The following is a 27,717-nucleotide window of genomic DNA, read 5'->3' as shown; positions in this document are numbered from 1 at the left end:
CAATTGATGTTTTTGTTTGTCCTCGCTCTCTTTCCCTCCCTCCCTCTCTACTGTTGTCTTAGCTCAGGCTGAGGGCTTAGACAACAGACATGGGTTTCTCCCAGTCCTGGAGAAAGTCTCAGATCAAGGCACCGGCAGATTCCTCCCTCTTCTTCTCACTGTGACCTCACGTGGGAGAAGGGGCAAAGGAACACTCTGGGAATCTTTTACAAGAGCAGTAACCCCATTCATGAGGCCCTACACATTGGGGGTTAGAATTTAACAAATAAATTTTTGGGGCTATAAACAGTCAGTCTATAGCACATGGTTATGCACTTCTCTGGACTTAGTTTCCATCCTAATAAAAGAGTAATATGCAAATTGACCATCACTCCAACACAAAGATGGCCGCCCCCATGTGGACACAAGATGGCCAGCAGGAGGAGGGAAGTTGGGTGGGACCAGGCCAGAAGGGGGAGGGCAGTTTGGGGGGGACCAGGCCTGCATGGGAGGGCAGCAAGAGAGGACCAGGCCAGCAGGGGAGGGCATTTGGGGGCAATTGGGCCGGGAGGGGAGCAGTTAGGTATCGATCAGGCAGGCAGGCAGGCAAATGGTTGGGAGCCAGCAGTCCTAAATTGTGAGAGGGATGTCTAACTGCCCATTTAGGCCCGATTCCACACCAGCCAGTCGGACATCTCTAAACGGGCAGTCGGACATCCCTTGAGGGGTCCCAGATTGGAGAGGGTGCAGGCTGGGCAGAGGGACATACCCTCCAAATTTTGTGCACCAGGCCTCTAGTCCTATATAATAAAAGGGTAATATGCAAATAGACTGAACGGCAGAACAACTGAAAAATCAATCAAAGCATAATATGCTAATGATATGCTATGGCTGCTCAGCTGCTTACTATGACATGCACTGTTCACCAGGGGGCAGACAGTCGCTATGATGTGCACTGACCACCAGGGGGCAGATGCTCCAACTGATAGGTTAGCTTGCTGCTGGGGTCTGGCTGATTGACTGGACTGAGCAAGATGGGCCAGACATGCCCTGTAGCCCTTCCATGGTCCCTCCCTGGCCGATTGGGCACCAGTGGTGTCCCTCAGCCTGGCCTGCACCCTCTCACAATCCAGGACCCCTTGGGGGATGTCAGAGCGCCAGTTTCAACCCAATCCTGCAGGCCACTCCCCTTGGGAGGGCACCAGACACAGGGCTCATGGCTGGCGAGTGCTGCTGTGGCAGTGTGAGCCTCTCCTGATCTGGACTGATTGGGCATGAGCCTGCGGCAGGCACAGTGGGGTTTGGATGAGTGGGAGCGGCAGGTAGGAGCTGCAGGCAGCTTTGGACTGTGGGTTTTGGCCCGATCCCTGCAGGCCACCCAGAGGGACCCCACCCATGCACAAATTCATGCACTGGGCCTCTAGTTTACTAATGGGATTAGTAACTCCTGCCTTTGAGAGTGGTACAGAGCTTGGCACTTAGTAGGGTTCATTTAACAATAGCTACTTTTATCACTGAATTGGGCTCTAATTAGATATTGACATCTCTAATTAGATATTGACTGTGGGCTCTTTGAAGACAACAGTTCTATCTTTTCCTTGATTTTCTGGTAGAAAAGATCCACAGTCCCTTATTTGGAATTCTGAAATGTAAAAATTCTAAAAACGGAAAGGGCCGGCTAGGCCTGTTTCCTGTAGGTTCAGTGGACCTCGAGACTGAAGTGGTGAGGTGCCAGCGTTGTCTACTGAACTTTCCCAGGCGTGAGCAGCTATGTCTCAGCTTTTCAGAAGGCAGCTGTTCTGACAGCGGGAACACCAAGAGCGAAGCCAGCCTGGCTTTTGAAAACATCTGGGCCTTCTGGAGAAAAAGAAAGATTACAAACTTAGTGCAAATGACTCCTGGAAAAAACAAGAATACCTCAGAGCTCTTCGAAAGAAAGCTCTTGAAAAAAATCCAGATGAATTCTACTATAAAATGACTCGAGTTAAACTCCAGGATGGAGGTCATGTTATCCCGGAGACGAAGGAAGAAGTAACTCCAGAACAGCTGAAACTGAGGAGAACTCAGGATGTCAAATATATGGAAATGAAAAGGGTTGCGGAAACTAAGGAAATCAAAAGACAAAGAGCTCCACCTGCTGGATTTCCAGGGGAAGCAACAGAATAAGCATGTGTTCTTTTTTGACACTAAAAAGGAAGTTGAACGGTTTGACATTGCAACTCGCCTGTGAACTGCCCCAGAATTAGTGGACAGAGTCTTTAATAGACCCCCCGCCCCCCATAGAGACCTTGCAGAAGGAGAAATGAAAGGAGTTCCTCATCAGACTCGACTTAAGCGGATAGCTAAAGAAAGGCAAAAGCAATATAACTGCCTGACACAGCGGATTGAACACGAGAGGAAATTGTTCGTCATTGCACAGAAAATTCAAACACGCAAAGATCTGAATAAAACTCGGAAGGTGAAGGTGAAGAAAGAAATGGTGAACTCCCCTGCTGTTTACAAATTTCAGAGTCGCCGGAATTGTTGAAGTGTTATAGATAAGCCTTGTCATTCCAAATGGAAAAGAATTCTATGTCCTTTTCCCCCAGTAACTTCAAATTCCATTCGTATAAATGAGATGGTGTTCCTGTGTGTAATTATAATTTATTGCAGATCTGACATTTTATATAAACAGCATCAATGCTCCTTTCCCTGCTAGAAAATAAATAAATAAATAAATAAATAAATACCGGAAAGGTGTTTTTTTTTTCCCTTATAAGTTTGGTGCTAAGATTTAAGTTGCATCTATCAACAAGTGAATCTAAGAATCAAGTGAATAAATAATCTGATGAACAGAATGAACTGGTGATTATAATAGAATCAGGGACATAGAAAGGGAATGGACTGACTATTCTTGGGGGGGAAAGGGGTGTGGGAGATGCGGGAAGAGACTGGACAAAAATCGTGCACCTATGGATGAGGACAGTGGGTGGGGAGTGAGGGCGGAGGGTGGGGCGGGAACTGGGAGGAGGGGAGTTATGGGGGGGAAAAAAGAGGAACAAATGTAATAATCTGAACAATAAAGATTTAATTAAAAAAAAGAAAGAAAAAAAAAAAACAAACAAAAACAGCTTTAACCATCTACCCAAGGGAAAAAAAAAAAACAACAACAGGGAAGGAGGATGTGAAATGTCATGGGAGGAAGTCCTTGTGTATCAGTCAGCTATTGCTGTGGTAATGCTGCATAACAAACACCCCAGGCAGACACACAGGAGGGAGCTCAGAATCCAGCAGCATTTGGAGAATTCAACTTGATGAGATTGACCTGGCAGGAGTGTGGATAGACAGGAGAGGGGTGCAAGCACTGATCCCTGGGGTGCCCCAATTTTGATGGTTGGGACTAGGAGAAGACCCTGAGGAGGGAGCTGAGGTGGGAGGAGGAGCAGGACACCGTGGGCCCTAAGAAGTCTGGTGGAGATGGCACGTTGAGAAGGGGGAGTGACCAGCTGGTCAGCTGCCCAGGGGCCAGACCAGGAGAGGCCTGAGAACAGACGCTGGACTTAGCAACATGGAGAGACATTCGGGTGGGGCCATGGGGGACCTGACTGGATGATGGCAAGTTTGCCGGGTAAAGCAGAAGTGTGGGTCGTCATCAGCAAGAGAGGAGGTGGGTGGGATTTGTGAGTGCACAGCAACCTTGCTTCTGGGCTTGGACACAATCACCAGCGGCCCAGCTATGCCTCCTTCCATCACGTCTGGAGCAGCCTTGTCTGGGCTTGAGTCTGGGAGGTTTCATCCCAAGGGACCCACTGGGTCTGGCCACGAGGGCCAGGTTGGTTCCAGGCACCAGGGGCCGCTTGTGTTTCTTCTCCTCACATGGGAGTCCCCAGACAGCTCCCAGCTCGAGCAGGTTGACACCGACTCCTCCGAGAATCACCGTCATCTCTCTGCAGCTGCTGTGGGTTCTGGCGATTTCTCAGCAGCCGGAACATAAGGGGGCCTGTCCTCAGCTCTAGCACTCACCTTCCCCACGGCTTTGAGAACAGCAACGAGGTCCCCCGGGAGTGATGGCTAATGTTACGTCACCTTGGCTGGGCCATGGGGCTCACCTATGTGGTCAAACACGTCTAGATGCTGCCGTGTGAAGGTGTGTAATATGAGATTCACGTGTAAGTCAGTGACTCCAAGGAAAGCAGATTCCCGCCATAATCTGTATGATGGGTGGGCCTCATTCAGTCAGTGGAAGGCCAAGAACAAAGACTGAGTTTCTCAAAGAAGGTCAGATGACAGCTAGCTAGCTAGATGACAGCTAAATAGATAGATGGTAAATATGCAGATGATAGACAGATGGATAGACAAATGATAGATAGATAGATAGATGAAAGATAGATGGATACATAGCTAAATGATTGTCCTGGAAGGGGCTGGCAGGGCATGGCCGGCTTCTAGGACATGGTGGGTCATGGTAGGGTTGGCAGTGGGCTGTCCAGACAGCCTGCCGACCTCACGGAGTTGGGTTAGCTGAATGCATTCCCGCTGACCCACAGCAATGCCCATCGCCTACAGAGTGCGGATTTGTGGGTGAGCCCTGCTGGGCCCTGGGGTGGAAAATCAGGTGCTGGGCTTTGTGCCTGCGTGGCAGACTGCTGGCCTCACGGGAATCCTGCAGACCAAGCACATAGCGGCCTTTGTGTGAGGGGGACCGAGTCAGCACCGGGGCTGCAGAATGCCAAGCTGCTGAGGGCAGGCTTAGCGGGGCTGGGAGACACTGCGACGGGGACGGCCTGCGAGGGTGGCTGTGAGGGTTCGTGCGTCCCACACAGGGTTTGACCTGGGGAGGCACAAAGATGAGTAAGAAACTTCTCACCGTCTGGATTGCCCATCACCAAGCTCGCAGGGGGTGGGGACGGCATTTTCCTTTGCTGTGGGTGGGTGTGAGTTAGTACAACGCTCCCCAGAGGCCACGCTACCGACAAACACCAAAAGCCCTAGCACCGGGAAACATCAAACGTCTAAAAGCTGACGGATGACCCTGGCTGGTTTGGCTCAGTGGATAGAGCGTCGGCCTGTGGACTGAAGGGTCCCAGGTTCGATTCCGGTCAGGGGCACGTGCCTGGGTTGCGGGCTCGATCCCAGTAGGGGGCGTGCAGGAGGCAACCAATCAATGATTCTCTCTCATCATTGATGTTTCTATCTCTCTTTCCCTCTCCCTTCCTCTCTGAAATCAATAAAAATATTAAAAAAAAAAAAGCTGATGGGTGGCAGGTCCCCTCGGGGAAGGCATCCTGAGCGATAAGTGGACAGGCCACAGAGAGAGAAGCCAAGAAGGGCCAGGCCTTGCCGATCACTGTGTTGGCTGACGGTGGCAGGCCTGACGGGGCCCTGGTTTAAGGGACGTCATGCCCAGGAAGGACACATCAGCAGGGTCGACACCAGGGTGAACCCACGGAGGAAGGTCCAGGGGTGTTCCACGTTCGTAACAGTGAACTTGCCGGCCCTCTGGATGCACACAGACGCCACGATAGGGACCCCCGAGCTGGAATGACAGGCCCTTTCATTGCGTGGTATTTCCTGTCTTTCCTGAGACAGAAATTACAAATTTCTTAATTACAAATGCGCATAACTTTTTTTGGCAGGAAGAAGTGATAGAGGTAATTCTGTTTTGAAAAACTGTGCCCTCACCTGGTAGCTGTGGGGTCGGGGACCACGTGTCTAGCCTTGTGTCTTAGTTTCCTCGTCTGTGACACGGGTCTGAGCACCACAGGGAGGGTGGCCATGACCACACAGGGCCACACAGGCAGACAGTGGGAATGCATCCGGTGGCAGGGATGAGCCTTCACTGTCCCCCGGGCAAGGGGTGGCCGAGAGCCGCTAGGAGAGCCGCTAGGAGAGCCGCTGCTGGGGGCGCCTGCAGGTCAGTTCCCCGGGCTCTCAGCCAGGCGCCGTTTCTGCTGACTGGACAGCCTCCCCCATGAGCTCACGCTTTCGGACGAATCCCCTGACGCCTGCATCCTGTCCGGGGCGTATATAGGGAGGCCCCGTGCCCGGCTCCCCACTGTGCCACCCAGAGGCCTGCTGAGTCCCGGGTCCCGCAGCCCCGACGCCCACCATGGACATCGCCATCCAGCACCCCTGGTTCAGGCGCGCCCTGGGCCCCTTCCACCCCAGCCGGCTCTTCGACCAGTTTTTCGGCGAGGGCCTCTTCGAGTGCGACCTGCTGCCCTTCCTGTCCTCCACCGTCAGCCCCTACTACCGCCAGTCCCTGTTCCGCACCGTGCTGGACTCTGGCATCTCTGAGGTGAGGCGGGTGGTCGGGGAGGGCTGGGCGGGGTGCCTGGAGGACCAGTGGCTGGGATTTCTGAGGGCTGCCCTGGAGCTCCGAGCTCTCCTCTCACTGTGTGGCGTGCATGGCGACAGCTGCGGGGCGCTTTCCCCCTCGCCCCAGTCCCTCCTGACGGCAGAGGCCCGTTGGGCGCCCCCTACAGCAGAGACTCCTGTGCCTCCCGAGAGGGGTTGAGAGGGAGCCAGCCTGGACCCGACCGCTGTCTTTTCCTCCATCAGCTCATGACCCATATGTGGTTTGTAATGCACCAACCACAGGCTGGAAGCCCCAAGAGCAACCCCACCAAGGCAAGTTCGATGGCTGACGCAAGCTGTGTGTTCAGCAGCAGAAGCCTGGGTGGGGGGTGCTGCCCAGGTCCCCAGCAGAGGGCCTACGGGGAGCCCTGGGCAGCCAGCGGAGAGGCGGAGTGTGGGCTCATTCCAGCACAGGCCCAAGGTGCCCAAGGCCAGGCCCAAAGGAAAGGCAGCGAGAGCCACCCGTCTTCCCGCCCCGAGACGGACCCCAGGCCCCGAGTGCTGGGTGCCAGGTCTGCCCACCGTCTAAACCAGGGGTGGGACCTTTCTCCTGCCAGGGGCCATTTGGGTATTTATAACATCACTCGCGGCCATACAGAATGACCAACTTAAATATTAGCCTGCTCTATTTGGTAGAACGTTTCATGAACTCACTGTAATGCCTTGGCCAGGCCAGACCAAACGATTCCAGGGGCCTTATGCGGCCCGAGGGCTGGGCAGTCCCCACCCTGGTCTGAACGCAGGCCTGCCCAGAGCTGACACACGCGGATCTACCCCAGCGGCCAGAACAGCCTAAACACAGGTTCTGAGTGAGGAGCAGTGCCCGGAAGTGCTCTGTGTGCAGGTGGCGGCCACCTCGTGGGCTGTTGGGCGCGGCCAGTCGATGGGAAAGGACAGGGCCCCAGGCTGTTGATGGCGGTCAGGGGAAGCCAGGGCAGCGGCTTTAGTCCAGGTGCTAGGTCCACCCACCCAGACAGCCAGCCAACAACCAACCTTACCCAACCAACCAACCAGCCAGCCAACCAGTAGCCAACCAGCCAGCCAGCCCACAGCAGCTGCCCGGCTGCAACCGGCCAGCGGGCCCGCTACCAACCAGACATCCGCAGACACCACCGCCTTGCACCCAGGTCTGGCTGTCAGCCGAGTGTCCACACAGCCCCGGTCCCTGGTCCCCTGCGTGTGTCTAAGGAGAGGCCAGCGCTGTGACCTGCAGTGTCTGTCCTGATAACTGGGGACGGAGCCGCCGGCCACTCCACCCTGGCTGCTCTGGCCGGCCCGGCAGGGACCACAGCAGCCAGTCCCCTCCCCGAGCCTCGGCCCAGGGAGACCCACCCGAACGTTTGGGTTCCAGGTCCGATCCGACCGGGACAAGTTTGCCATCTTCCTGGACGTGAAGCACTTCTCGCCGGAGGACCTCACCGTGAAGGTGCAGGAGGACTTCGTGGAGATCCACGGCAAGCACAGCGAGAGGCAGGTGAGCCCCGAGCCATGAGAGGGCCGCCCCAGGGCTCCGGATCCAGGCTCCTCCAGGAGGGGTGTCCCGTCCTCAGCAGCCTGGCGAACGCCTGGGGCTGTCCTGCTCCCTTCAGACCACCTGTGTGCTCGATGGGGTGGGATTAGGACAGACCCGCTGAAATGCCAGGCTTTGTCATGCGCCCAGCTTTGGAGGGTGAGTGGTGACAACAGCAGAGCCGGCATTCATCGGTGCTGCAGACACTGTGTGTGTTTACACGGTCACCTCTCAGCAGCCCTTCACGACCAGCGCCCCGTTTTCTTGAGTTGGCTGGTGGCAGGGCCAGGCTCGGGGAGGCCCTTGGCCTGCCCAGTCCCACAGCCAAGGCGGGGTGGGGTGTAAGGGCGCCTGGCACTGGAGCTGGCAGGGGCAGGGTCTCCGGCAGAGCCGGGAGGGGCCCATGGGCGGTCACAGGCATGCACTGTCCCCATGTGAAGTGGACAGGACGTGGGGCCTGCGGGCACCATGCTGGCAGCACCAGCTTCTTGTGGCCGGGGTCAGAGACCAGGGTTCCTTCAATGGCTGGAGGAGCCGTGGGTGTTGGGGGAGGAGGGGAAGCGCTGTCCATGCCACTTGTTTGGCCAGCTCAGCTCAGGACACCCCTCCCCTGCGGGTCTCAGCCTTCCCACCCGGAGGAGGGACGCGGCCCAGGGGGCGAATGTGGGCTAGCGCGTCCAGGAGAGTGGGTTCCTGAGCTCAGGTGGGGCTTTCTGACCCCTCAGGTGGATCCAGGGACCCCGAGCCCAAGCGGTCTGTAGGGTCACAGGTACAGGGACACCCTGACCCAGGGCAGGAACAGAACCATCCATGAGATTTCAGAGGGAGATTAGTGAGAGGAGCCAACTCCTCAGCAGCGAAGGGCCCGCAGGGCAGGACCGCTGTGCAGGGCGGTAGGGGTGAGGGAGTGGGGGTCGGGGTCGGGGTCGGGGATCTCACCAGGAGCCCCCGCCTCCCTGCTCCCGCCTGGGAGAGGCCATGGACTTGACCCTCGAGCTGTCCAGGAGGCCCTTCTCCCTGGGGCTGCTGCCGCGCGGTGGTGGCTGGTGGCTTGACGGTCCCTCCCCCACCCCCCAGGACGATCATGGCTACATCTCCCGCGAGTTCCACCGCCGCTACCGCCTGCCTTCCAGCGTGGACCAGTCGGCTCTCTCCTGCTCCCTGTCTGCTGACGGCATGCTGACCTTCTCCGGCCCCAAGGTCGCATCTGGGGGGGACGCCGGCCACAGCGACCGCGCCATCCCCGTGTCGCGGGAGGAGAAACCCGGTGCTGCCCCCTCGTCCTGAGCTGGGCCTCCCGTCGGCTGCCACCTGCTGCTGCCCCTGCGACCATCCATCGGGGGAACCCTAGAAAGGGGGCATTTGTCTTCCTTCTCTTTCCTCTTTCTCGTTTCCTTCTCCTCTTCTCCGAGGGAATGAGGGTTTGAGAGCGTAGGTCGAGGTGCTGCGACTTCAGGGTGACCCAGACCCCAACACCGGCCAGTTGGTGGGAGTGACAGCCATCCCAGCCTCGCTAGACAACTGCCCGTCCTCCTGGAGGACGCAGGCCCGCCGTGGCTGACCGAGAGGCCAGAGAACAGCCCTGCCGCGCCATCCGGTGCCTCCCAGCCAGCGCATCTGTCCGTGGCAGCAGCACCAGCGTCGGGGCCGGGCTGTGGGCCTGCCCCCGTGTCCCCGGCCCCCGAGGGCCGTCCCTTGGAGACCTGCGTGCCTGGCCCCCAGCAGCCCGCGTCTCTCAGACCGCCCTCCCTCCTCCTTCCTCTCTGCAGTCCGCTCCTGGGCGTCCGGCCGCCCCTGACAATGTAGCCCGTGGCAGTCAATAAAGAGCAGGTGACACAGCACCCTGCGCCTGGTGGCCCTGCCGTCTCCATGCGGGCAGAGTGGGGAGTCGCGGAGAAGGGGCACCGCGGCTCAGAGTGGGGGTATGAGGGGGAGGACAGGGGCTCACCTGTTCCTGTTCCATCTCCTCTCTAAGTGACACGTGACGTCCTCGCTTCCAGTCCCTCCACCGGCTTCGCAGGAGGGGAGAGGTTTTCAGAACTCGGAGGGAAGGAGGGAGGAGGGAAGAGGCTGGGAGGTGGAGAGCCTCAGGCTCCTTCCCCAGTGCTCCTGGGAACTGGGTGTCAGGCGGGGCCTCACCCTCGGCCAGGCTCCCCGCCCCCCAGGGAGGCTGCTCTCCAGGCTCCCCTGGGGTGTCCTTTAGGGATCCTACCCCCTGGTTCCAAGGGATGAGAAACAGCATTAGGTGTAGCAGGACGCATCCACCTCTATGTGGCACCAGGCCCTGAACCGCAGGGGAGGCACCGCCCCCACTGCCTCCCCCTCCATGGGAAAGGCATGGGGTCTTTGGGGGCTTGGGGAGACCAGAGTTGAGCGACCCCACATGGAGCAGGAGGCCTCAGTGTTCACCTGACTCCCTAAAGTGAGGAGGAGACAAGGCCTGGGGGCCCACAGCCTCAGGGCAGGGGTGGCTCAGCCAGGGGCCTGGCAGGTGCATCGTGACCACAGAGAGGGTGAGGTGGGTGGCCAGATGGGGAAGTCAGCAGATATTGTGGCCTCATGGGCTCTGCCTGTGTGGTCAGGTAACCGGTTCTCTCCCGGGGAGCCCAGTAGACAGCCCTCAGGTGGTGCCCTCCCTCTTTCTGGAACAAACTAGACCCCAGAAGGGAGGACACACACAAAAAAATTTCCCAAAGTGATTCCTTTCCACACGCAGTGACCGTGCGCTGTCATTTTAAGTGGAAAGCAACGAACACACACAGACACACACACATGCACACACCCCATGTGTCTCCATCACTCTGGGCTTGGCTCCCATCTAAAGAAGGGCCCTCACACCTGTGGGAGTTTCCCCAGACTCCTCCTACCCCCACCCACCCCATCCTTCCAGCAGGAAGGCCCCCACTCCTGCCAGTTAGTCCATATCCATAAGGAACATGGGGTGCCCCATGTGAGAGGCAAAAGTGTCCTTTGCATTGGAGCTGGGGCCGGAGTCTCCTCGCTTTTCGCTCCTCCCGAGTCCGAGTCTCCTCAGACCAGCTGTCCTTAGAGACGCCTTCACTTTGTGCAGCCTGTCCTGTCATCGAACCAAAAGTCGGGGGCGGGGTCCTGTTGGGTCCGGCTGCAGCCATAACTGAGCTGTCCTTAGAGGCCCGTGGCCTTGTGGTCACTGCAGTTCTTGCTTAGGCCTTGTCATGGGCTGAGTGTGTCCCTCCAGATGAAAACCCAAGCACCTCAGGGTGTGGCTGTATTTGGAGATGGTTCAGGTTAAATGAAGGTCACTAGGTGGACCCTATTCCAACAGGATGGGTGTCCCTATAAGAGATTAGGACACACACAGAGGTACGGCCAGGTGAGGACACAGGGAGGCAACAGCCAACTGCAAGTGAAGGCGAGAGGCCTCAGGGAAACCAGCCCTGCAGACACCTTGATCTCGGACTTCTAGCCTCCAGACTGTGAGGCCATACACGTCTGCTGTTGGAGGCCCCGCCTGTATATTTGTTCCGGGGGCTGAGCTGACTACTGCGGCCTGAAGACACTGCTTTCGCTGGGTGGGCCTGCTGGTGACAGTGGCGCTAGGCTCTCAGAATCCTGGATCACGATCCTTGGGGCTCTGCAGGGAGTGCCAGGGCCCAAGCTCAACAGGGGAGCCGAGAGAGCCCCCCATCCGAGAGAGCCTCCCTGACTTCCTCAGACCCACACATTGGCTCTTCCAGCTCCAGGAGGGAGTCTGACACCATCAGAGGTTCCCGTCCAACATCAGTCCTCGGGGCTGTTGCAGGAAGAACCCAGAGGACACTCTGCACCCTCCCTTCCTCCTTCCAGGTCACCTAGTCTCCCTGGTGGGACCTGGAGCGCATCACCTGGGCGGGTTCAGAGCCTGCACACCTGCTGCTGCTGGGTCTCCCCTGGTCGGCCCTCCCTCACCCTCACCTCATCCATCTCTAGTCACTCTCCCCTCAGGGGCACCCCAGACAGTCCTGGGCCACCAGAGCCAGGCCCCACCCCCTCTTGGGTACCTGGCTGTTCCCACTACAAAAGCCATAAAGATGAGTGTGGCCAGTGTCCTCCAAAACTGCTGGCTTTTGCGACCCTCCCAGAGTGCTTTATAAACATAGATTCCCAGGCCCCACCCAGACCCACGGGATGGAAGTGTTCAGGGCTGGAGGCCAGGAGTCTGTGCTCTTAATTCCCCAGGTGATGCCTGTGGCCAGGCAACCTTGGGAGATTCTGGAATAGCAGTGGCCACCTCCCGTGGCACAGGAATGAACAGGGAGAGGTCTCTCTGAAGCTGCCTCTCAGATCCCAGGGTCACCCTCTCCTCCCACCGAAGATGAGACTTGAATGTAGTCACGTGGTTGTGGAGGAAGAATGAACCACACCCCCTCGTGGACCCTAGTTTCCACCTTAAGCAGCAGTAGCAGGAAAAGCATTCACTGAGCACCTACTGTGTGCCAGGTGCTGTGCCAACCACATTGGAGCCTAGTGACCCCCATCCAGCCCATCCAGAAGCTGGCAAGGGGCTCTACTGTTAAGGGGGAGATCCAGATTTTGGAGCTGAGTCCCTTGTCTGGTGTCCCAACCAGTGATGGCCTGGCCAGGACCCACCCCATCTGCCTGACCCCAAGACAGGACTCAACCTCCCTGATGAGTGTTAGGTGTCACCCTTAACCTGTCAGTCAGGAGGCACTGAGGAGCCAGGATAGTCCTGGGCCGCTGACGACTTTCTTTGTGACCTCGGGCAGGTTTATCAACCCTTCTGAGGATCAGATTGCCGTCCTCACCAGTTCATGAGGGTGGTGGACCAGACGCTCTCTAGGGGGTGCCCAGCCCACAGATGATCATATGCGATTCTAATTCTGACCACCAGGGGGAAGCAGAGTCCGAGTAGCCTGGCTAAAGGCTGCAAACCCCAAGTGACCCCATCAAGGACAGCTTCCCTTCCTATGGTGCCAGGGTGGAGGCTCTGCTGATTTCCCCCAGGATCGGGGATGGAGTTGTAGGGGCAGTGGAGGCGGCGGGCCCCACACCCGGTGTGCAGGCTGCTGTCAGGGAAACAGCAGAACGGAAGATCTGCACATATGCACCCGCCCTAACACATGCAGCTCACACGCACACTCAACCAGACATGCAAAGCACAACACACATGTAAAAGTGTACACACAGCAACACATGCACACACCCATACACATGCACATCAGCTCAATCTCCACACACAAACACATATACACACATATACATGGTTTTGCACACACACAAAGGCCTTCGATAGCCAAGGCCAGCTCTAGGCTCTATTTCCTGCCTCTCATTGCACTGGCTTCCTTACCTGTGTGATTTGTACTTGAACTGAAAAGACAGTTACACACAGAGGTCTCCTACCTGTGATGCTGGTGCTGGCAAGAGAGCGGGTGGGGCTGCATGCTCAGGGGCACCCCAAGGTCACCAGGAAGGAGGGGCAGTGAGAAGCAGGGGCGCTGGGCATTGTGAATAGCTGTCAGGAGCCAGTGAGCACCTTTGCCTTTACCCACCAGGAGCCAGAAATCCATTAAATAAAAAAGTGTCTCAAAAGCACAGGTTTCTGCTGAAACCGGTTTAGCTCAGTGGATAGAGCGTCGGCCTGCGGACTGAAAGGTCCCAGGTTCGATTCCGGTCAAGGGCATGTGCCTTGGTTTCGGGCACATTCCCAGTGGGAGATGTGCAGGAGGCAGCTGATCGATGTTTCTCTCTCATCGATGTTTCTAACTCTCTATCTCTCTCCCTTCCTCTCTGTAAAAAATCAATAAAATATATTTTTTAAAAAAAGCACAGATTTCCAAAGCCAGTGCCTCTTCAGACAGAGCCCTGCTGGCATTGAGGGTGGACTCACAGGCTGCGTCGGGCTGGGAGACCAATCCAACCTGGAGGACCAGGTTGGGGACGGAACCCAGTTCCACCCGGGGCATGTGTGCAGGAACGCTGAGGCCGGGGCTGGCCTGGCCATGGCTTGCAGATGGAGCTGGAGGGGAGGGCAGTTCTTGGAGGGGCTGGAGGCTGATTTCTTCTGACGCTGATCACGACCGATGTTGGGGGTCACCGTGCAGGTCTGTGTGGAGGGCCCACGCCCGGGCTCCCTCCCAGGGACCTGCAGGGGCTGCTGCTCCTTGGCTGTTTCCTGTGAAAATCCAAGTTCAATGCGGAGTCTGAGGACACGTGGCCTCCAAGGGGCGGCCTGCCTGCGATGCCCAGCTGTCCCCTCCTGAGTCTGCCTCGCTCTCTGACTGCCAGTGCCCAAGGCTGCAGGGCCTCCTGTTTCCTGGGATGGGCAGCCCTCGCCCCGCAGGCTGCACTGGTGCCCGGGGTGGCTGGAGCACAGGAGCACACACTGGGCGGCTTCCCATGGCCCCTCTGAGTCCCAGATGCCAGGTTTATTAGGGGAGACCTCCCCGGTGAGCCAATAGAATCACACGCAGCTCACACACCGCGGGGGGAGCCTTCCTTAGAAGCGATCATCAGGCGCAGACTCCCAGCCACTGGAGGGTCCGTGGGTGGAGAGAGAAGCGGCGGGGGTCGCACCGCAGGCGGCCGCACCTGTGTGGGGAGAAGTCCTGCAGGGCTCTGAGCATTGCCTTCGCTGCAGCCAGGCTCCAGCATGGGGAGGTCGGACCCCGAGTCCTTATTGCCCACAGGTAGCGGAGGCCCCACTCATATCTGTGTCCGGATGGAGTCCTTATGCAGGTGCCCAGGCTTGTGGTTCTGTGTAGTGCGTTACACGCCATTCCCTCGGCCTTGACACAGTACTTGACATGCCTGCCCTGGCGAACAGTGACGCCACATGAGACGGTCAGAAGCGCCCCAAAGCCCACTCTGCTCCTGTTCTAAACACTGGTTCTTGGCCAGGCACGCCTGAGTCAGGGCAGCGTTTATATCAAAGCCAAACTTTCTTTTTTTAACAAATACAACTTATTCTGTTATATTTCTACATTTCAGTCTTTATAAATTAATAAGGGGAATGACGACTAACAACCTACCAGGGCTTCTCCATTTCACTCCCTAATACTCTTCACCTCAACACAACAATGGTCCATTTCTCTCATTGGGTGTACCATTTAATATCGCGGATTTTGTAATCAAAGAAAACACGACAATTTCAGAAGATACATCAAAAGTGCTTTATTCAAAGTTCTGTCTATCGCTAGCTACACATTCCCCCCATCTTTCAGGTAATTTGTGGATACCGTCCCAATAGAACTTTCCTTGTTTTGAGGCAAACCATTCAGGGACCCAATTTGCACTCATCATATGTTTTGAAATGCTGCTCAGGAAGTGCATGTGCCATCGATCAGTACCTGTCATGGTACCTGTAATTACGCCCTCAGTACCTGTTACTCTAAGGGCCCAGCCTAAGATGCCAACTATGATTGCACAGGTGAGGATCACAGGGAGGACCGAAGTGATGGGCGTGTTGGTGGTGGCCTTGGACGGGACTGTGCCTGTGGCAGTGGTTGGTGCAGCTGTAATGGAAACATGAGAGTGACAACCGTGCAGAACCCAGTTCCATGGAGATGCCCCTCAGCCCCTGCTGTCCCAGGTCATCCTATTGTGCAGTTTCTACCCTCCACCTGTGGCAGCCACAGTGCCAGAGGCTGGGGTTGGAGCAAAGAGAGGAGATGGGCCCCGGCCCCTTGGGGCTCACACAGCTAACGGGGGGAGCAAGGGTTACAACAATCACTCCTGCTGGGACAGAATAGGAGGTGACACCTGAGGGAGGTGGCAGAGAATCCTCCTAGGGCTGATGTGAGGTGGTGTTAAAGGATTTCCGGAAGTAGACCAGGTGAGATGAAGACACATGATGCTGAGAAGAGGGAACAGGACAAGGAAAAGTCCTGGAAACAGAACAGTGCCCGCAGGTTTGCAGTCAGCAAGAATCCCCGGTGAGTGAGTGGTCCAAAGTCATGTACAGGCAAAGACGTGAGGAAGTGAGAAACCCAACGAGGGATCGCAGAACATTCCTATGGCCCTTATTCTCCAAAAATCCCTCACCGTGGTGGATGGGTCACTTTCTCCAACCACACACAACACACAGACACACACACACAGTGTGAATGTCATTTCAAGGGACCTACAAGTTCATTTCCTCTGTAGAGTTACCTTTTGGGCTCATGGGACACAAAACTTGTTGAAGCCACTTCCTACAGTCTCCAGCTGAGGTCCTAACAAGGAGATCGGTCATAGCTCTGTCACTCGCCAATGTTTGCTTTAACAGAATGCCTTCACCGTGCAATATTGTCCAGTGTCTGTTCTTTGTGTCAAAGCGGAGAGATATCTGTCCATCCAGTCCGAACTCCCAGGATGCAGCGGTGAGTACATTGGAGTCCTGCTCACACATCATGCTGCCCTGCAGGGAGAGAGGACCTGTCCCACAGCACCGTGGGAAAGAGGTCAGCCTTGGGCCTGACAGAGCCTTTGTCCCCACCTGGTGTCCAGCCCTCTGCTCCCCTCTGCTTTCCTGGTCCTGCTCTGTCCTCTGTGTCCTACAGTGACTCCCGAGGCTCTTGGGTGGGATGGACTTCCCACATTTACATAAACACAATTGATCCCTCACCCTACACCTCTGTTCTGCCTCCACCCTGGGTTTTGTAAACGTACCGCTGGTTGCAGGAATGTCTGCTCTAATGTCCAGCAGGGTCTTCTTGAGCTCCTCCACCACGTACTGCAGAGCGTCTCTCTGGTCACTCCAGGGCTGTGTGGCGTTCATCTCCAGAACACTGATGAGTCTGACCCTGTCGCCACCACAGGTATAATGAAGAAATGTGTTCCCATTGACCTGGCCTTGAATTTCACACCACGGTTGTCCATTAGGAGTGACTGTGAATGTGTAGCCCAGAGAGGGAGCACCTGTGAGGGAGGAATGCAGCGGCGGGAATAAAGGTAACTACGCGCCCCTCCCCTATTCTGGACAGCAAGCAAACCAGTTGATGACCTGGCGGCCCTTGTTCTTTTCGCGTGCAGATGGCAGGGGCTCGGCTCCCACTTTGCAGAAGCCTTTAGTGAGGCGGGTGGGTGGGGCGTGCTATAACAGCTCGGGGTGGATGAGGGGGCTTCGTCCTTTCTCCCATCTTCTTCCCTGTCCCTTCGCCCAGGACTATTTGTGACAAGTCACAGGCTCATTTCCGTCCCTCTTACCTGGGAAGATGCAGCCAGTTATGTAGTCACCTGGAGACTGATAGGCGCCCGCAGAGATGATAGCCCAGGGTTCGGAGGGCCTGTGCCCCACCCCCACCGTGGGCTCCCCCCCATTCCATCCCTCAGCTGTCCTCGCCCGGATTCAATTTCCCAACTCACAGCGCGGAGCAGCAGGTTCCCAAAGTAGAAGCACGAGCAAGAAGACCGGCCGACACCTTTAGACCCAGACCCCTCCATCTCGACCCTCAGAAAAAGTGCCAAGGACAGGGAGTTCCACGGACTGAAAGCCGACACAGGCGGTGAGGACCGAGGTGGTGAGGGGCTTGCTCTGACCGCTGGGGAACTTCTGGGACTCAGATGCATCCTGCGGTGGAGTCTAGTGGTTTAGTGCTGCCAGATTTCAAGCGCTTTGCTCATTGGTGCGCTTAGTGCTACCGGTGAGGAGGAGGAGGGGTGTGGTGAAGCGGGCCTGCGTCCCTTTGAGTCATTGTGAAAGAATGCTGCACACATTGCCCCCTTGCTCCATTCCCGGCCCTGCCCACTGTCTGTCATTGGCCCGGTACCTGTGACCACAAACCCGCATGTTGGGTACCTCCACTGTGCTCTACGAAGATGTTTCCATAAGGTTGACACCTGATTTCTCATCAGAAAGTCTACAGGCCAGAAGGAAATGGCATGAAGTACTCAAGGTAATGAGAAGCAAGGATCTGAGACCAAGATTACTATATCCAGCAAGGCTATCATTCAAAATAGATGGTCAAATAAAGAGGTTCCCAGACAAAAAAAGGCTAAAGGAGTTCATCACCACCAAGCCAACATTACAAGAAATGCTAAAGGGATTGCTGTAAGGAATTGCTGAGAAGAACAAACACAGAGAGAACCCCCCCCCCCAAAAAAAAAACAAAAACAAAAAAAACACGAAACAAAACAAAAAAAAACACAGAGAGAAACCTGGCCTCACAGAATTAAAATGGCTATAAATAAGTACCTTTCAATAATAACCCAAATGTAAATGGATTGAATGCTTCAATCAAAAGCCATGGTGTAGCTGAATGGGTACAAAAAAAAATAAAAGACCCAACTATATGATGTCTGTGAGACCCACCTCAAAACAAAAGACATCTACAGGATGAAAGTGAAGCATAGAAAAATTTTTTCCATGCAAATAGAAAAGAAGAAAGAGCTGGAGTAGCTATACTCATATCCGACAAAATAGACTTTAAAATGAAGGCCATCACAAGAGACAATGAAGGTCAATACATAATACTAAAGGGATCAATCCAACAAGAGGATATAACCCTGGCAAACATATCTTCAACCCAATACAGGTGCACCTAAATATTTAAAAAAAATTCTAGAGGACTTTAATGGAGAAATTGACAACAGTACAGTCATAGGAGGGGACTTTAACACCCCTCTGACTTCACTCGACAGATCTTCCAGACAACAACTTAACAAGGAAACAGAGACTCTAAAGGACACACTGGATCAGATGGATTTAACTGACATTTATAGGACATTTTACCCCAACACAGCAGAATATACATTCTTCTCAAGTGCACGTGGATCATTCACAAAGATAGACCACATGTTAGGACACAAAACAAGTCTTTACACGTCCAAAAAGATTGAAATCATATCAAGCATCTTCTCAGATCACAGTGGAATGAAATTAGAAATCAACTACAGTAAAAACACCCACAAACATTCAAACACATGGAGGCTAAATAGCATGTTATTAAACAGTGAATGGGTTAACAAGGAGATCAAGAGAGACATAAAAAACTTCCTGGAAACAAATGAACATGCACCGCAACAACCCAAAATCTCTAGGACACAGCAAAAGCCATCCTGAGAGGAAAGCTCATAGCACTACAGGCATACCTCAAAAAACAAGAAAAATCAGCAATAAACTATGTAATCCTACAACTTAAAGAACTAGAAAGGGAACTACAAGAGCCCAGAGTAAGTAGAAGGAAGGAAGTAATAAAGATTGAGCAGAAATACATAACATAGAGACTAAAAAACCAATACAAAATAGCAATGAAACCAAGAGCTGATTCTTTGAAAGGATAAACAAAATTGATAAACCATTAGCCAGACTCACCAAGTAACAAAGAGAGAGATCCAAATAAATGAAATCAGAAACAAAGTGGAGAAGTAACCACAAACACCACAGAAATACAAAGGATTATAAGAAAATACTATATGCCAACAAGCTGGACAATGTGGATGAAATAGACAAATTCCTAGAAAAATACAATCTCCCAAAACTTAATCAGGAAGAATAACAAAACCTGAATAGGCCAATAACAACCGATGAAATTGAAGCAGTAATAAAAAAAACCTCCCACCAAACAAAAGCCCAGGTCCACATGGCTTCACGGGGGAGTTTTCCCAAACATTCAAAGAAGAACTAACACCTATACTCCTCAAACTATTTCAGAAAACCCAAGAGGAAGGAACTCTTCTAAACTCTTTTTATGAAGCCAGCACTATCCTAATTCCAAAACAAGATAAAGACACCATGAATAAAGAGAATTACAGGCCAATATCACTGATGAACATAGATGCTAACATTCTCAACAAATATTAGCAAATTGCATCCAGCAATCTATTAAAAAGATCATACACCATGATCAAGTGGGTTTTATTCCAGGGATGCAAGGCTGGTACAATGTTTGCAAATCAAGAAACGTGATACATCACATAAACAAACTGAAAGACAAAAATCACATGATCATATCAATGGATGCAGAAGAAGCATTTGACAAAATCCAACACCCATTTTTGATAAAAACTCTCAGCAAAGTTGGAATAGAGGGAGCGTATCTCAACATGATAAAGGCCATATATGACAAACGACAGCCAACTCATACTCAATGCAAAACTAAAACCACGTCCCCTAGGAACAGGAACAACCCAGGGATGCCCACTCTCACCGTTCCTGTTCGACATGGTACCGGAAGTGCTAGCCATAGCGATCAGACAGGAAGAAGAAATAAAAGGTATCCAAATTGGAAAGAAGAAGTAAAACTCATTTTTCGCAGAAGACATGATATTGTACATAGTAAACCCCAAAGACTCCTTCAAAAACTACTAGACTTGATAAATGAATTTGGGGATGCGCTTGTGATGTGCGGGGACTGCGGTGGCTCTGGCTCTCGGGCATTTAAAGAGGAAGCGCAGCAGCCTGGGCGGGGGTGGGAGGGAGGTGGAATGGAAGGCAGGTGGAGGGGACGACCCGAAGCACATCACCCACGGCCCCGCCGGACTGGAGGCACTCGTGAGCCGCAGCCCAGAAGCCCGAGGGTGCATGAGACACCGCGGCCCCTCCAGCTCCTGCAAGCACCCCCGCTCCATCCTGCGCCCCAATACCTCCCCCAACCCCTCTCTCCACTCTCATCGCTTCACACTCAGCTTCACACTCAGCCGGAACAGACTTCTGAGGCCGAAGCTCCGCACCCTGCCGGGGAAGCTCAGAGGTCCTTGCCCCTTTTATTTGAGGAACTCCGTGGGACGACACAAAATATTGGATCATTCAGGACAAAACTGCCCTAGAGGACGGCGGGATGGCTGCGCAGGGCGCGCCGCGCTTCCTCCTGACCTTCGATTTTGACGAGACCATCTTGGACAAAAACAGCGACGACTCAATCGTATTATACAGTGTGGCCTTGACTTACGAATGTCCTGACTAACGAGTTTTTTCGAGATATGAGCAGTCTCTCGGCCGATTTTTTGCTTTGAGTTGCGAACTAAAATTCGGGTTACATAGGAGCCAGCTTCAGATACCCCACCGCTAGTTGGCGCAGCGAACGTCACAGTGATTTGACATAGGAGTAATTTGAGTTACAAGCTCCATCACGGAACGAATTAAACTCGTAAGTCAAGGCCCCACTGTATAATAAAAGCCTAATATGCTAAATATCCGGTCATCCGGTTGTCCATTCAACCTTTCAAAGCATAATATGCTAATGATATGCTGAGGCCACTCAACCACTCACTGTGACATGCACTGACCATCAGGGACAGACTCTCTGACCGGTAGGTTAGCTTGCTGCTGGGGTCCGGCCAATCGTTCCGGTCCATTGGCCTGGCCTGTGCCCTCTTGCAATCCAGAACCCCTTGGGGGATGTCAGAGAGCTGGTTTCAGCCAGATCCCACAGGCCAGGCCGAGCGACCCCACTGGTGCACGAATTCGTGCACTGGGCCTCTAGTAAATAAATAACTGTATAGAAAAATAGCTGTCTCTACCCTCATGTTTTATTTTCAGAGTTGACATTTAGGAACCTATAGATTTCAGATGCAGAACAGAGTAGGAGGAAGAACTAGAAGGTCAAAATTGAAAAAAGGAAAAAAATTAGCCCAATATTTCTTGTCATTGAATGAAAACGAGAAATTTAAAAAAAAATTTAGGGTCTGTATCTGAGTGACTTTGAGGCTGAAAAAAGTGGCCTCTTAGCCCTAAAGGCTACCACCACGGGCTGCAGGCTCTTTCACCTCTGAGGTACTTACCCCAACAACAGTAGTCACTGTGGGATGCCCTTGAAGCAACATAAGGATTTCTCTTTGCCTTAGGCCTCAGGGAGCGTAAGGAGGCTGGTTATGAGGAGGAACTTTCACTTGTGAAAACAATGGCCCCTGAAGGTATCATCAAACTGAAAATACTAGTTATAATAACTATGAACATTAAAAATAAACATAATATGGTATAATGCTAACTGACAATTATGTATGATTTTTAAATTTGACACTTTCGTAGGGAAAGCATTTTATTTATTTTTATTAAATCTTTATTGTTGAAAGTATTACGTATGTTCCCCTATAATCCCCATTGACCCCTACACTTTCGTATACATGATTTCCAATGGCTACTGTGGAGTGTGGGGGCTCAGTACTAAGAAAGTGCATTCTTTCTATGTCGAGATGGGTCATGGGCTAGGAGCTTGGGGAGACCATGGCTCACATCTCCAAAGTCCTTAACAGACTATGTCCTGCCCAAGAGTCAGAGGCCAGCCTGCTTCTCACCTTCCTCGATGCCTAATTTCCAAAGGACCAGGATGCCCAGGCAGATGCAGAAGAAGACGGAAATGATCAATATGATGATCTTTGTATTTGACAGGATGGCTGAGGACTGTAATGGTGGTACTAAAACAAAGAAAAAAACAAATAAAAAAGACACCTCCCTCAGCACCTACTTTCTCCGGGCAGCACATGTCGCCCCCGTATTTACTGACTCTTTATGTGACCGTCACTATCAGGTACAGGGGTGTAAAGATGAACAGGGCTTGTGCTGTGTCCTCACGGAGCTCATATTGTACTGAGAGGGACAGCAGATGTCTGGTTATCATTCAGTTAGACATGTTCACTGGGTAGACTTTTTTAAGGATGACAAGAGCCAAGGCAAGAATGCTTTAGGGTTTCCCTATTGGGGACGGCCAGAGTGATCTTAGTGGTGAACTGAGCAGAGGTGGGGTTGCAAGCATGGAGTCAGGATGGTTTGCCAAGGGTGATTATGTTTATAGTGAGACCCACACCTGAAGAGAACCCTCCTTCAGCTCCTGTTCCCCAAGGGAATTAAATTTAGCACAGAATGATCGAGTACCAGCATGTCCTAGACCAGTGTTCAGCAAACTGCAGCTCAAGAGCCACATGCGGCTCTTTGGCCCCTTGAGTGTGGTCAGAAGTTTCAATCGTACTGTACGTGCGCACCCACATGTGGTATTTTGTGGAAGAGCCACACTCAAGGGGCCGCAGTTTGCCGAACACTGTCCTAGAGTATTGTACTCTGTTTTACACATTTGACAAAGGGACACACTGCATTTCCAATGACTACAGGAAGTATGGCACACAAAATATACAAGCCTCTCTCAGCAGGTGTGATATTCTGACTGTGGACTAGGGTGTTAGGACACAGGGGAGGGGAGAGGTGACTAATTTAGCCTGGGGACATATAATAAGTTGGTGCACTTGGAGTTAAGGGGATTGTCCTCCCCATGTTGGTAGGCCTTATCAAATCAGTTGAAGGCCTGAAAAGGATAGTAAGACTGATTTCCTTCCACCCTCCATCCACTCCCCTCCGCCCCCCAAAAAAGAATTGTTCAGCAGACTGTCTTCAGAATTCCTGTGCACCACTGGCTCTCCTGGGATCTAGTATACAGGCCTACACTGCAGGTTTTGGACTTGAGAGTAACCATAATCACATGAGCCAATACTTTATAAGTCTATCTATCTATCTATCTATCTATCTATCTATCATCTATCTATCTATCATCTATCTGTCATCTCTCTCTCTCTATCCTTCCATCCATTCACATCCTTGTGGTCTGTGAACAGAAAGCCTAGTCATGATGGTGAGGAAGAGCAAATAGGGCAGTGGCTTGACCTTGGGGTATTGGAGATTTCAGGATGTGAAATGGGTCAGAAAGGAGTATTACACACACACACACACACACACACACACACACACACACACAGACTTGGAGGGTCGAAAGCCCTTTTCTGACTTGGTTCCCTGGAAGCTCCTGCATCACAGTGGGTTCAGGATCTATGAGTCTGCACACCTCCCATTCCAGGCCTGAGCTGCTTTCTCTCTAAAAGGCCTGGGCTGGCCATGCTGATGAGGTGGAGGAGGGAGCAGCTGACAAGGCTGGAGCACAGAAGGGTGAGAAGGGAACAGGACCTGTGTTGTGTTTGTTGAGTCATCCATTTCCTTACATCAATTCTGAAAATCATGGTTCTCTCTTTTTAAAAAAATATATATTTTATTGATTTTTTTACAGAGAGGAAGGGAGAGGGATAGAGAGTCAGAAAGATCAATGAGAAACATCGATCAGCTGCCTCGTGCCCACAACCAAGGTACATGCCCTTGACCAGAATTGAACCTGGGGCCCTTCAGTCCGCAAGCCGATGCTCTATCCACTGAGCCAAACCGGTCAGGGCAATCATGGTTTTCTTAAATCCCCATTTTTAGTAACTATAAAACCTTCTCAAGCACAGACTGATACAGAAGTTGTGGTCCTGTGCAGAGAACTTCTCTTCCTGAGCCATAGGACAGGAACCTGTCACACTGAGGTCCCCATGTTCCGTGATGTCCTCTGATGCCGATACATTAGTGTGTCTCTCCTACAAACCAGGACGCTCTCCAACATCACCTCCACACAACCACCAAAATAGAGTGCGCATCATTACTGCAATCCAGTCCTCGACCCCATTCAAATTTCAACAGTTGCCGAACAGGTTTGGCTCGCTCAGTGGATAGAGCCTAGGCCTGCTTCGGACTGAGGGATCCCAGGTTCGATTCCGGTCAGGGGCATGTGCCTTGGTTGCTGGCACATCCCCAGTGGGGGGCGTGCGGGAGGCGGCTGAATGATGTTTCTCTCTCATGGATGTTTCTAACTCTCTGTCCCTCTCCCTTCTTCTCTGTAGAAAATCAATAAAATATATTTAAAAAAAAATTTCAACAGTTGTTCTGATAATGTCCTTTAGACTCAAAGGAACTGATGGCTTTAGGGATTTTTCGTTTCCTTGATACTCTGAAGATGTGGGTTATGGTTTTTTACTTGCCCGTTTTGTCGGCCTGTAAAATGTTTAAATATCTGTGCATACATTTAGACGTATGTGGCTAATATTATTGTACATCAACCAGTAGTCCTCAAATATATATCTGAAAAGTTTAGGAGCATTTCATTAGGCATTTTGGTTGTTTCATTTTTGGAGAGTTCAGGTTATTTTGCCTTCAGTAGGGAGAAACAGAAATCTTTAAACAACATTGAAAACTATATTCTACTTCAGTAGGGCATCTTATTGTTTATCCTTTGCTCTGACACGTAACACTAGAACAACCAACCACATACCTGGATGCTTTTGGTCCACATTTGCCAGCCTGGAAGTAACACTGGCACTTCTGAGGAGCAGGAGAAACTCTCATCCACTATCAGGATGTGGTGACATACACGTATGTGAAAGGAGTGATTTAATTATTCTCCTACTAACAATGTAAGAGAATGGCTGGCATTCCATTTCCTGCCTACCACTCCTTACAGAGATACTGACATTTTGTCAGTGTCATGGGTGTGCAGGGTATCCCATCGTTCATTTTATCTTTTTTTTTTTCCCCAAAAACATTTCATTGATTTTTCTACAGAGAAGAAGGGAGAGGGATAAAGAGTTAGAAACATCGATGAGAGAGAAACATCGATCAGCTGCCTCCTCCACACCCCAAACTGGGGATGTGCCGCAACCAAGGTACCTGCCCTTGACCAGAATCGAACCTAGGACCTTTCAGTCCGCAGGCTGCCCCTCTATCCACTGAGCCAAACCGGTTAGGGCTGTTTTATCTTGATGATCTGGGGCATGTTCAATCTTTTTATTTTCATTATTTTTTGTTAGTCCTCACCTGAGAATATTTTCCCATTGATTTCTAGAGAGTGGAAGGGAGGAGGGACAGAGAGACATCGATGTGAGAGACACACATTGATTGGTTGCCTCCTACCCATCCTGACCAGGGCTAGGGCTGAAACCCAGGTACATGCCCTTGACCAGAATCAAGCCCAGAATCCTTCATTCTGCAAGCTTATGCTCTATCCACTAAGCCAAACTGGCTGGCGTTCTTTTTATTTTATTTTTTAAATTCTCACCTGAGGACATACTATTATTAGAGAGGAAGAGAGAGTGATAAAGAGAGAGCAAAGGAGAGAAACACTGGTGTGAGAGATTGCTTGCCTCCCCTATGCACTGAATACACTGTTCAACACCATAGGTGCCCCCAGCTGGAGTGAACTCCCAACCTAGGCATGAGCCCTGACCTCTCTCCATCCATAAGACAATGCCCAATATCTGAGCCACACTGGCCTGGGCACGTTCCATCTTTTTATAGGTTTATTCGCCACCTGTGAATGGCTCAAAGCATTTGCCCAAATTTAGGAGAATTAGACTGATGCTTATTATTTGTAGGAGTTCATTACATGTTCTGAATACTGATCTGTTGTCTGTGGCGAAATACAACTTTGAGAATTCCGGATGTTTCTGCTGTGAAGACTTACTTCTCACTGAAGGAGGTGAGTAGGGGGAGGGATCACAGGAAAGTCGCTGTGTTGGGTGAAGGAATTGGAGAAATCATAAGATTCTCATTGGTTAAGTCCCAGAACATTCGTTTGCATGCAAAGCATCAGGGTAATGTTTGAGCCCAATACAAGATGCCTACTAACTGAAGAGTGACTCTTACACTCTCTGTTTCCACAAGAAGTTCTAGCAGAATCACTGGCAATATTTACCCCTAATATGGAGGAACAGTGAAATGCTGTGAGTTCTCTACTGGGTTATAAAACAAATCTCCATATCTCAAACAATTAGACGTGGAACTGCCTTATAACCCCATGATTCCACTTCTGGGAATATATTATCCAAGGAAACCTGAAACACTGGTTGGAAAGAATATATGCACCCCTATGTTTATTGCAGTGCTACGTACAATAGCCAAGATTTGGAAGCAGCCCCACCAGTATATGAGTGGATAAAAACACGTGGTACATTTACACAATGGAACACTACTTGGCCAATAAAGGAAGGAAATCTTGCCCTGGCCTGTGTGTCTCAGTGGTAGAGCACTGGCCCGAGCATGGGGGGGTCACAGGTTCAATTCCTGGGCTGCAGGTTTGTTCCCTGGCTCTGGTGGGGGCGCATGTAGGAGGCAACCAATTGATGTTTTTCTCATCAATGTCTCTCTCTCTCTCTCTCTCTCTCTATCTATCTCTCTCTCTTCCCCCTCCCTTCCACGCTCTATAAAAATAAATGGGAAAAATATCCTCTGGTGAGGATTAGCAAAAAGGGAGAAGGAAGAAATGTTACCTTTAAAAAAAATTTTCTTTTTAGGGAGGGAGACAGCAGGGGCGGTGGGAAGTCCACTCTGGACGATCCACTGCTATCCCCCCCCCCCCACAAGCTCACACGGATGTGTGCACACGGGTACAGTCCTCCCCCCGTAACTAACGAGGCAATGACCCTGCGCCTTCCGTAGGGAGAAACAGGAACCTCCGCCAGACACATGGGCCTCCGCGCCGCCCAGTCTGCACAGGTAGGAGCAGCCCTTCCGCGCCCCTCACCACACGGGGGACCCCTCCCCCGCCCCTCCGAGGATTTCAATGTCTGACTTATTCCCCCCCATGGGCGCGTGTTTTAAATCGTCAGGAGTTTCTCCAAGAAATGGAGGCTTTCGTTCCCTTATTCTGAGGAAGCGAGCGACCCGGAGGCCAGGACGTGGGGTGTCGCCGCCTCCGCTCTGAGCTCCCCTCCCACTTGTCTCTGAGCGAGAAACCCGCGCCCTGGGGAGAGGGCGGCGGAGGACGAGGGGAGCTGAGCCCACAAACGCTTAATACGCCTTCTGGAACCCACATTAAACGATTAATCGCCGGCGCCGCTCTGAACGCTACTGCGGGCGGAGGGACAACTGGCCCATCTCTCCCCCGCCCCCCGAACCCCAATTCCCCTTCTGGCCTTTTTACGAGGAGGCTCCGCTCCTCTCGGCAAGTTTCGGGGCCTCTTTTCCTGCCCCCGCCCCCCAGCGTCAACTTCCCACGACTAACACCGCCCCCCGCCCCCCGGGCAGCAAACCCCCTGCTGCGGCCGGGAGTCCCGCCGGCCTCTCCTCCGCGGACCCTCGCGGGCCACCAGTCTGGTCACTCGGCCTGCTCCCTAGTTTCCATTTCCGGGGCGTCCCTGGCCCTGGAGCC

The 27,717-nt window shown here is 52.5% G+C and overlaps 2 protein-coding genes and 1 pseudogene across 4 annotated transcripts; 2 read left to right on the top strand and 1 right to left on the bottom strand.

Moving 5' to 3' along the window:
• Positions 1 to 1,297: 1,297 nt before the first annotated feature.
• On the top strand, positions 1,298 to 2,837 carry LOC118676874 (annotated as a pseudogene).
• A 3,230-nt stretch (positions 2,838 to 6,067) lies between these two features.
• CRYAA (crystallin alpha A) lies at positions 6,068 to 9,625 on the top strand. Of its 3 annotated transcripts, none has more exons than XM_036351506.1 (4): positions 6,068 to 6,256; positions 6,520 to 6,588; positions 7,667 to 7,789; positions 8,903 to 9,625. In XM_036351506.1, exons 1-4 carry the CDS (start codon positions 6,068 to 6,070, stop codon positions 9,110 to 9,112), a joined length of 591 nt encoding a protein of 196 aa, XP_036207399.1. In that variant the 3' UTR covers positions 9,113 to 9,625. The 3 variants fall into 3 exon arrangements, with proteins under 3 accessions (XP_036207399.1, XP_036207398.1, XP_036207400.1); XM_036351505.1 differs by having other exon boundaries at positions 6,520 to 6,606; XM_036351507.1 differs by lacking the exon at positions 6,520 to 6,588.
• Positions 9,626 to 14,974: 5,349 nt separating this feature from the next.
• LOC118676877 (UL16-binding protein 6-like) lies at positions 14,975 to 23,010 on the bottom strand. The gene is made up of 4 exons (XM_036351504.1): positions 22,016 to 23,010; positions 16,451 to 16,699; positions 15,953 to 16,216; positions 14,975 to 15,315 (listed from the first exon to the last, which is right to left on the bottom strand). The coding sequence occupies exons 2-4, from the start codon at positions 16,557 to 16,559 to the stop codon at positions 14,975 to 14,977; spliced, it is 714 nt and encodes a 237-aa protein (XP_036207397.1). The 5' UTR covers positions 16,560 to 16,699; positions 22,016 to 23,010.
• Positions 23,011 to 27,717: the final 4,707 nt, after the last annotated feature.

Source organism: Myotis myotis, unplaced genomic scaffold (genome assembly GCF_014108235.1).
Source record: "Myotis myotis isolate mMyoMyo1 unplaced genomic scaffold, mMyoMyo1.p scaffold_m19_p_2, whole genome shotgun sequence".
Classification (NCBI taxonomy): Eukaryota; Metazoa; Chordata; class Mammalia; order Chiroptera; family Vespertilionidae; genus Myotis; species Myotis myotis.
This window is presented reverse-complemented; position numbering and strand designations above follow the sequence as displayed.